The sequence below is a fragment of the Herpailurus yagouaroundi genome, unplaced genomic scaffold (genome assembly GCF_014898765.1).
Source record: "Herpailurus yagouaroundi ecotype Mexico unplaced genomic scaffold, PumYag 67641, whole genome shotgun sequence".
Lineage (NCBI taxonomy): Eukaryota > Metazoa > Chordata > Mammalia > Carnivora > Felidae > Herpailurus > Herpailurus yagouaroundi.
The window spans coordinates 4,480,180-4,490,477 of NW_024420442.1; the positions used below are offsets into that span (position 1 = coordinate 4,480,180).

Below are 10,298 nucleotides of genomic sequence, written 5' to 3' on the forward strand. Positions count from 1 at the left end.
TACATTTAGTAAATGGCAGAGCTGATCCTAAGAATGTATAAATAGAATCTAATGGCCTAGACTCATGTAGGAAGGTAGCATGCATGGGCTGGAAACTTGACTTTGTGGTTAGAATTTTTAAAATGGCAAATTGTGACACCTGGGTGGCTCAGTCGGTTAAGCGTCCGACTTTGGCTCAGGTCATGATCTCACGGTTTGAGTTCGAGCCCCACATTGGACTCTGTGCTCACAGCTCAGAGCCTGGAGCCTGCTTCGGATTCTATGTCTCCCTCTCTCTCTCTGACCCTCCCCCGCTCATGCTCTGTCTCTCCCTCTCTCTAAAAACTAAAAATAAACATTAAAAAATGGCAAATCAAATATCAATGTCTTCCAATAACTGTCATCCCTAGTCTTGGTTTAGACTTTTGACTCTGGAGTCTATGCAACTTCTGCCTTATCATGCTGTCTCTCAAACCACTTGGAATTCTTCATATATGCAGGGTCACTACATAATGTATTGTCCAAACTGGGACAATTTTGAGGATGAAAAGGGCTGCTATTTATAATTCTGCCTGGGTAACAGAAGTAAACTGGGAGTGTCTTGGGTACCAGGCTGTATGGTTTTCTAACCCATACATACATAATATGTTGTGTCTCTTGTATACATCTCTTTGCCCTTGTTCCCCTGCCTGAAAGGTTTCCTTCTTTGTCTAGCCTGCTCTTACTAATTTTTCAAATGCTTCCTGCTTTGTGAAGCCTTTCTGCTTAGTCTCCTCCTTTCCCCCCAGACTCAGTCAAGTGTTCTAACATTATGTTTTCAGTGCTTTGTGATTATTCCCTTCTAGGATTTATTGTACTCTCCTAACCATGTGTGTTTAGTGGTCTGTTTTTCTGTTAGACTATGAGTTTCCTGAGGGCAAGGACCATGTCTTTCTTTTCTCCTGGTGCCTGACAGTGCTTGGTGTGTTGTAAGCACTTAGTAAGTATTTGTTGAATACATGAATGCATAAATAAATGAATGACCAGCAAAATATAATTGTTTTCCCCATACCAGAGGACTGTTATCTTTTGTCAAGGAAACGGAGCACGAAAATATGTTCATGCTTTACACTTGACAGACGTGACTCAGCTCTTTCCACTGTCCGCCCTTTAGGAAACATTAGGGCAGGAACAGATGGCCTCACTGTGTGTTGTGAGGTGTGTTAAATGAGGGCCTAAACTATACAGCTTCCACTGGTGTGCCACACTGCCTCAAATGTCGCCATCCCAGCCATTCCTTCGGGAGGAATACTGTCTTCAAATGGCCACTTCTAAAATTGTACATGTATTATCTGAGAGGAGTAGCCCTCTAAATGACCACTTTTTCCCCTACCCACTTGGATTTTGCTGGGAATAGAATATATAGTATATGGAATGAGTGAATCTGGCTTGCAATGAGAGAGGTGTGGGTGGAATTTTCCTTGTTTGTAATTATTTATCTGTCCATGTGTCTGAAGTCTTCCCCCCCACTGTGATGTGAGCTCCATTAAGGCCTTCTGTCTCCTTTGCTTTACTCAGTACCCGGTGTAGCACCTGATTGTAGTAGGTGTTCTGTAATATTTGTTGACTAAATGATTCTGTTTTCATGTTTACTTTGTACATATTTATGCACCTTATATCATTGAACACCATTTGTTTACTTACATGTTGTCAGACCCTGCTTTTTAATCCTCATTAGAGCTGAGGTACATTAAACCTCCGGGTTCAACCTGCACAGTCCAGCCCAGCCTCAAAACTGACCACTGTGGGTTCTGTATCACCAACTGGAGCTCTAATTTGTTTTGCTTCTCAAGCCTGGTAATGAGCGGGTGAGAAAGGGCCAAGAGAGGGCCGAGAGAGAGCCCACAGGCCACACGCCAGAACTCTGGTGCTTAAGGAGTCTCAGCCTTCCTGCTAACTTATGAATTTCAGATAACCATGATTGGTTCTTGCTGATTTCCTTTCTCCACCTTCATGGGATTGGACTGTGCTTCTTATATCCTGAGATTCTGGTTATGGTTCTCTTATCACAAGACTGAATTATAATTCTCAGTTTAGAGTATCAGTTTCTGTCAGGTACCTTTTTTTGTTCATTGCTATACTTCTGATACCCAGAAGCAATAGCTTGGCACAGGGTAGGTTTTAGTTCATTAACCTTGAATGAATGAGTGATGGAGCCCTTTTCGGAGAAGGCATGACTGCTTTTGCAGGGGGTGGTCTTGGGCAGTAGTAGTAATAGCTCTCATAGCTACCATTTATTGTTTGACTATTCTGTGCCAAATGTTGTCTTAAAAATGTTGTCTTAATAATTTTTGTTAATTGGCATAATGATGTTATGAAGCAGGTGTTCTTGTCACCATTTTACTGATAACTAAACTGAGGCTTAGAGAAGTTAGCAGCATGACTAAAGTCACATAGTAAGTGGTAGAACAAATCCATATTGTTGATTCTCGAGACATCAAACTTTCCATTTTATCATACAAGAGAGCACTGCACAGGTGGTAGTAGGGTGACAATTTAGGGGACACAGATGGGTTAGGGATGTGGTATGGGTACTAAAGATAGACTCCATTGCTTGACATATTTGCCACATACTGGCTCTGTTGCCCTTTGAAACTGAAGTTGTGCTATAACCGGAAGAGTCAGGCTGTCCATCTCTGAGAAGTCTCTGGTTCAATAAGTACTGAAAGCAGAGAGGGCACTAAGATGGGCAGACATCAGTGTCTGTGCTGGGAGGTGGTTGTCTGTTATTCACTACTGCTCTCTGCAAGCCGGTCAGGGTGCTGGGAATTAGAGCTTACATAGGGTTGTAAGCTGAGGGAGATAGTTTTTTTTAATGTTTATTTATTTTGAGAGAGAGAGAGAGAGAAAGAGAGAGATTGAGTGAGTGGATAAAGGGGAAGAGAGAGATAGGGAGAAAGAGAGAATCCCAAGCAGGCTTTGTGCTGGGCTTGAACTCATGAACCATGAGATCATGACCTGAGCTGAAACCAAGAGTTGGGATGCTTAACTGACTGAGCCACTCAGGCTCCCCAGCTGAGGGAAAATGGTTTAATTAATTTTGGATTATCTGCTTGGTTCCCCAAGAAAAAAACCTCAGATTAATTCATAATATGAAATTTGTTGTTCCTCTCTTCCTTTTCCTTTCTTTTTCTTTCTTTCCCTTCCCTTTTCTTTTTGCCTCTCCCTCTTTCTCTCAGCAATAAATAAGTTGAAAACCTTTTTGGGTAATTGATTTTATTTGGCCGAATCTGAATAGGAAGTGAGCCAAAATACAAAGGTAATTGTGTTAGAATTTTAAATAAAATCTCTGATACTCATATGAAATGCCGAATTGTGGGGTTGATCAATTCACATACCTGGCTTGTGCGAGCTTTCACAGATTTTGAGGTGGTGGACATTACAAATTAACTGGCAGTTTATCAACATTCTAGCCTCTTGCTTTTTACCTAGGAGGGTAATACATTTCAAGGAAGAGTGGTGCAACCTACTGTGAGTGGAAATTGCTGGTAGTGCTTAGAGTAGTGGGAAGCCAATAACCTCTAGTCCAAGGGCAAGTACCTGGGGGCAATCAGTTCATTGACCAGGACTGGTGATGAACTTGGCAGATTTTGAATGTGTTTTCCAAAATTAATGGACATTTGCCTTTTCCAAAGGGATGGAAAGGGAAAAGAGTTAGAATTACAAAGGAGCTGGCATATGTTATTTCAAAGGTTTAACTTCCCAAAATGGAAGTAGTTACTTGGTAGCAAGTAACAATTTTCATTCTCTTTGTGCATCAAAAGATGCCTCATTAACACCAAAGGTACTCCTTGTGATCCAATCAGATGGATCATTTTATGCTTAATCTACTCATTCTTGCCTTTGTCTGTTTGTGCTGATCTTTGCCTGGATTACCTTTCTGTCTATGTCAGTCTTCACCATTCTCTATTTTCTCCTTTTTCTCTTTTTTTTCCTTCTCCACCTCATCTTTCTCTTTCCCTTTTTCCTCTAACCCTCCTTCTCTTCTTAATAATGACAAAATACCAAGGATTAAAAAAGCTTTGGTTTGCAATTAATGATTACTTAAAGAATTGCCACACAGTGCCTATACACACTGAATAGAAGTTACCTGAATGATCTCTTTTGAGACATTTTTTTCTTTTATAATCTTATGCATAAGGAGTCTGTATAACAATAGTTTAAGACCCCAAATCTCAGATACTGGTTAAGTGATTTCCAACCACTAACAAGAAGGATTATTCCAGAAAAATGAAAAAAATTAAATTTGTGCAGTGTAGGGGAACATATAGATAATGTGTAACTGGTACACACAGGGACTTGTGGCCACCCTATCTAATATGACTTGCACTGTGTTATTTTCTTTAATCTTCATTATCTTGATTAATCCTCACAACCACCCAATGTGGAAGATATTATTATCTTCATTCTAAAACACATGGGGACACTGAGATTCAGAAAGGTTAAGTAACTTGCTCAAAGTTAAGTAGCTAAGGAATAGTGGACTTGGGATTTGAACTCATGTCAGCATTGTTCCAAGGACCAATTCACATTCTTCCCTCTAGTCCTCAAGATGCAACTCATTACAGTCCACTTTGAGAACTCTAGCTCTGTAAGTTGGTTAATAATCTGAACTCATAATCACAGTCTGAACTAACAATTCTAAAACTTGACTATATGTTTTCATAAGTTATCCTTTGTTTCATGTGAATAAGCTTGAGACTTAAGCTTCTTTTATATACAACGCTGAGCATACAATAGGTACATTGGGCATACAATTCATCTTGAAGCAGAGGGAAAGTCAAGCTGTGGTTCTGAACATAGAAATTCCAGGAATAAGGAGTATTTGTTTACTTAAAGTCTAAACAACTGGATGAGACCTAAAGCCAATCCAAATAAGTGTTATATATAGTTTGGGAAGAGTTGGGGCGAGACACTGCAAGAAGGTAATTTGGTGACTTTTTTTCTTTTTGCTTCACTGATTGACCAGTTAATGTAGAGCAGCATCTCATACACACGAGTTTTGACTATGTTGGGTGAATCCTCAGTCAATAATCAATCATAAAGTAGATTAGACAATATCTAGATAATTAAAGTTGGCTTTATAGAGGAGCCACATTCTATAAGTTGGTCCTGTGAAGTGGATGTTGATACAAACTCTCTCATTGCTCTTTATTGTTTCAGATGTGCTTTGTCTTCGACTGGCAATGATGTATAAGATGTGGACTTTTAAGTTTTTCTCTTACTTCCTGTCGATTACAGTTGGCTTCTTTAAGATGACCTAAATATTGAAATGAGAGAGTAACTATTTGTATTTTGAAATCATTGACAAAAAGATTTCTATGCACAGTTTGCCTTTAATACATTAACTAGGATTAAATTTGGGGCATCTGGGTTGCTAGCTCAGCCTGTTGAGTATCTGACTTTTGATCTCAGTTCAGGTGATGATCTCATAGTTGATGTTCTGCTCTGACAGCACAGAGCCTGCTTGAGATTCTCTCTCTCCCCTCTCCCCCCACCCCTCCCCTACATATGCACTCATGTGTTCTCTCTCAAAATAAGTAAATAAACTTAAAAAAAATAACTAGGATTGAATGTATAAAATTTCCACTGATATGTAGGTATAAAATATGTAAAAATATGTCTATATTTCTAATCAAATGTATTATATGAAGGAAGGTATAATTAATCTATCAGCTACCCATAAACATATTGAGTTCTTGTATTGAAAGGATCCTTTGGTGAAGGCTTTGTGAAATGAAATGATCATCTGTTATTTATGGGCATTTGTCCCTTGGAGTTTTGCTCCATTGAGTTTTTAGTAAAGTGGAGATTGCCTCTATGCAGGGTTTTTCAACCTTGGTACTATTAATAATTTGGGCCAAAGAATTCTTTTTTTAAAATTTCTTTAATCTTTACTTATTTTTGAGAGAGAGGGAGAGACAGAGCATGAACAGGGGAGGGCAGAGAGAGAGGGAGATACAGAATCCGAAGCAGGCTCCAGGCTCTGGGCTGTCAGCACAGAGCCTGATGCAGAGCTCGAACCCATGGACTCCAAGACCATGACCTGAGTTGAAGTCGAATGCTTAACCAACTGAGCCACCCAGGTGCCCTGGGCCAGAGAATTCTTTGTTGTAGAGGCCTGTTTTGTGCATTGTAGGATGTTTAGCATTGTCCCTCGACTAAACCCCCTAGAAGCCAGTACCATTCCCCTATCCCCTTTTTTGATGACAACCAAAAATGTCTCCAGAGATTGCTAAGTGTCTCCTGCAAGACAAAATTGTCCCTGGTTGAGAACTACTGAACTATGTAGGTCTTGAATATTAAGAAATAGTTCTATATTAGAATAAGTATAGCAATGTTTATATAACACTTATTTGTGGCCAGTGTTTTGCACATATAACTCATTTAATCCTTATAGTTCTGTAAAGTAGATACTATTATTATCCCATCTTTGAAATAGGGTAATGGAGGCACAGAGTGGGTTAAGTAGTTTGTTAAAGATTGCAGTGCCAGGATTTGAATTCAGGCTGGGTGGCATCAGCATGTGTCCTCTGAAATACTCTGTACTATCTGTACAATGGAATGGCCAGAGAACAGAATTTTTTTTCTGGACAAATGATATTTGTGTTCTGGCCTAGTTATCCACATTGCATATCCAGGGGGATGTTGCCCATGGTCAGTTGTGGGCCTGCCGCTGTGAAAGACTTCAGATAAACGCTAAAGTATTATAGTTAATAATTTTTTTTTTAAGTTTTTATTTTTTGAGGGGCACCTGGGTGACTCAGTTCATTGAGTGTCTGACTTCAGCTCAGGTCACGATCTCACAGTTTATGAGTTTGAGGCCCGTGTTCGACTCTGTACTGATAGCTTGGAGCCTGGAACCTGCTTTGGATTCTGTGTCTTGCTTTCTCTCTCTGCCCCTCCCTTGCTTGTGTGCCCTCTCTCTCTCTCTCTCTCTCTCTCTCTCTCTCTGTCAAAAATAAACAAACATTAAAAAATACTTTTTGCGTGTCATCCTTCCACAGGGGCCGTGCTAATCTTCTCTGTATCATTCCAATTTTAGTATATGTGCTGCCGAAGCGAGCACTAAAAAATACTTTTTAAAGTAATCTCTATACCCAACATGGGGCTCAAACTCATGACCCCAAGATCCAAGAGTTGTATGCTCTTCTGACTGAGCCAGGTAGGTTCCCCTCAATTTTTTTTTCCCAAACCAAAGTGTATCCAGCTTTATTAAAGATACTTCTCATAAACAATCATGGTATTTCAGGCAGGACATGGGCAGACAATTGTTAACAGTATACAACAACTTTCAAACTCCCTTCTTCAATGGACTACCAAAATCAGGAGGCCACTATAAAACCCAGTGAAGTTTTCGTTTGATGCTCTGAACAGGGAAAGTTTAGACTGAGGGTTGACATTTCACATTTGCATGTTGTTTAACAACTTTTTACAAGCCAGCCCCGACTTTCAGGAAATGAAAATGGCAGAATTACCAATCTGAAGCTCTACAAACTAAAATAGGAACACTTCTGGGTGCCTGGGTGGCGCAGTCGGTTAAGCGTCCGACTTCAGCCAGGTCACGATCTCGCGGTCTGTGAGTTCGAGACCCGCGTCAGGCTCTGGGCTGATGGCTCAGAGCCTGGAGCCTGCTTCCGATTCTGTGTCTCCCTCTCTCTCTGCCCCTCCCCCGTTCATGCTCTGTCTCTCTCTGTCCCAAAAATAAATAAACGTTGAAAAAAAAATTTAAAAAAAAATAAAAAATAAAATGGGAACCCTTTTGAGGGATGCCATCTCAATGGTGACACTAACGTCCAGATTGCTTTACATACTGGGAACCATTTCTTGGGGTCAGGTTCCAACAGGTCTCTGGGTTTAAGGGAGATAAGCTTATGTTGAAGGCAGAGGAGAAGCGGACATAAAAATGAATTTTAGTTTTTCCACACCACAAGGCGTTTGTGCCAAAGTGACTAATGTGTGTCAACATCAAGGAATCCCTCCTCCTGGGAACCAAGGGGAAGTTCCTCAGAACTAGAAGGGGATGGTGTTTTTCCCCTTGTATCAGTCTAGCTTCAGAGATATTCTACTGACGTATGCCCTTCCCCCAAAACAACACTGAAACGTTCTGTGTGCTAACAACATAGCTTAAAAAAAGTAAAACAAAATTATGCAGTTTTATAAAACTTGATAAAAAATAGTATTTCAAACTGTACAGTCACCAGAAGTACACAGTTACCCATAATGCACACACTTGGCATCTCCAGCACCTTTCTGCGCCTGGTCTCTTGTGGCACCTCCGTTTTCTGCATCAGCTCTTCCCTTGTTCCCTTTGGGTACCTTCTTCCCCTTCTTTGCAGGGGCCTTTTTAGGTTTGGACTCTGGCTTTGCAAGAGCAGGTTTAGCAGATAACCTTGCGGATCTTCTCTGTGGCTCATTCTTCACCTTGGCTTTATCTCCTTTAGCATCCCCTTCAGCCTCTCTCATGGGCATGGTGGTGACAGTGGTGGGACATAGGTGCTGGACATGGGGATGCAGTGGCGCATGGGCTTTGGTCGGTCCGGGGGTCGTTCTCACCTCTACTTCTTCACATGGCTCCTCAACATTTTTATACCAAACATTTATACGCCTACTCTTTTGGTCACTAACTACTGTTGATTGAGTGAGTGAAAATGCTGCTATTTGACTGACTGAATATAGCATATGTGCAGGCAAGGCCCATCTTATGCTGACTCTAGAGTCAATCCACTGGTGGTGGATTGTATTTCAGCAGTTTTATGAAAATTAATGAAATTTTAGCTGATCTTAGTAGATTCACCTTGCCCAGAACTTGATTACCTGGCCTGAATGAAGAGAGGGTAGTTCCAAAATTCCAGTGTATTCTTGGTGGGCAGTTAATGCAAAATTTTCAGGTATGAACTTTGGATAGTTTGCAGATCAAGGAGATACTGAAAACATAAACCAGGGCTCTCCTTGGATGAATAATAGGTGGCATTAAAAGACTATTATTTGATCTCTTGCTTTTGACATTGGGTCTAATTATTCTACTAGTAGATGGTACCAGATCCTTGTTCAGTCTTAGCCTAAATGAGAACACGTGGCTTGGGTAAGACAGTTATATATTTTAATTCACTACATTTCTTCCTTCATTTATTCACCATTTATTAAGAGTTATTATAGTACAGTTTTTAACACTACTGACCCTCAAATCAAATTTTACCTATGATGCATATTGTATGATCTGGGGCAAATTACTTAATCTTTCCAAGCCTTAGTTTCTTGTTTGTAAAACTGAGATATTGTGCCTAATATTTACCTCAACATGATTGCTTTGAGTATTAAATCAAATAATGTATGTAAAGTCCTTGCAAAGTAAATAGAACATATTCAGTAAGTGTTAGCTATTACTAGTATTGTGTACCTATTATGTCACTGTGTCTGTCTCCTAGGGAGAGGAAACAAGAACGTAAATGGTACAAGGTAGAAGGTCATATGTCATGAAAGGAGGAAAATTAAAATGCTCTGGTAGTTCAGAAGAGATAAGAGTCCTGGATGAAGCAGCAAGGAAGGAATCATGGAGGAAGTAACACCTAAGTTGAGCCTTGAAGGAAGGATAGAATGAAGGCATGCAGTTGTGAGAACACTATTTCTAGAGTCAGCTATAAATACCCACTGCGACTGGACTGCAAATGATGAGTCATCCTTTTCTTCTTCTTAATCCCAGTAATATGCAGAAAGGAAATCCACAGTGGTAGCAAATTCTTGCCACCAGTGTTCCTTCCCCTCATTTTCTATGGAGAACACAGAAGGACAGTCTTATTTCCTGCTGTAGTAATAGAGGCACTAAGTTCAAGGTCATGTAGTCAGCTTTAAATTAGACTGTTGTGCATGAACTCTCTAAGTAATCAAGCACCATGTACATTTTTATTAGGCATTTACTCTAACCTAATCTCATGTGGTGCTTTGGGGGTACAGAAGTAGTATGCCCTTGAAGAAACTATGGTCACAATGGGAAATATGATATAAATACAGTAAATAGTTTATAAAATAACATAGAATCTAATATTCAGGTATGTGGTGTGAACTTTTTATCTAATATAAGTTGTGAAAAAAAAGATTGATCCATGGAACTTCAGATGATTTTGTAAAGATGGCTTTATGGGATAGGAATTTGAGTTTTTGGATTGATGTAGGGGAGGGGAGAAGAGAGCATTTGAGATGGGAAATTTTTTAGCAATGCTAGTAATTCATGAATGAGAATTCATGAAGATAACACCTTTTAACTTATGGATTAGAATTTC

At 39.9% G+C, this 10,298-nt stretch overlaps 1 protein-coding gene and 1 non-coding gene across 2 annotated transcripts; both read right to left on the minus strand.

Moving 5' to 3' along the window:
- Positions 1-6,983: 6,983 nt before the first annotated feature.
- On the minus strand, positions 6,984-7,087 carry LOC121025491 (U6 spliceosomal RNA). Its single transcript, XR_005788074.1, has one exon. It is a non-coding gene; the product is annotated as a U6 spliceosomal RNA (small nuclear RNA).
- Positions 7,088-8,103: 1,016 nt separating this feature from the next.
- Positions 8,104-8,490, minus strand: LOC121025454 (non-histone chromosomal protein HMG-17-like). Its single transcript, XM_040468001.1, has one exon. It carries the CDS (start codon positions 8,488-8,490, stop codon positions 8,233-8,235), a length of 258 nt encoding a protein of 85 aa, XP_040323935.1. The 3' UTR covers positions 8,104-8,232.
- Between the last annotated feature and the right edge of the window lie 1,808 nt (positions 8,491-10,298).

Bases quoted from the DNA above. Each gene is read 5' to 3' on its own strand.
- LOC121025454 (XM_040468001.1), bottom strand. From the start codon at position 8,490: ATGCCCATGAGAGAGGCTGAAGGGGATGCTAAAGGAGATAAAGCCAAG.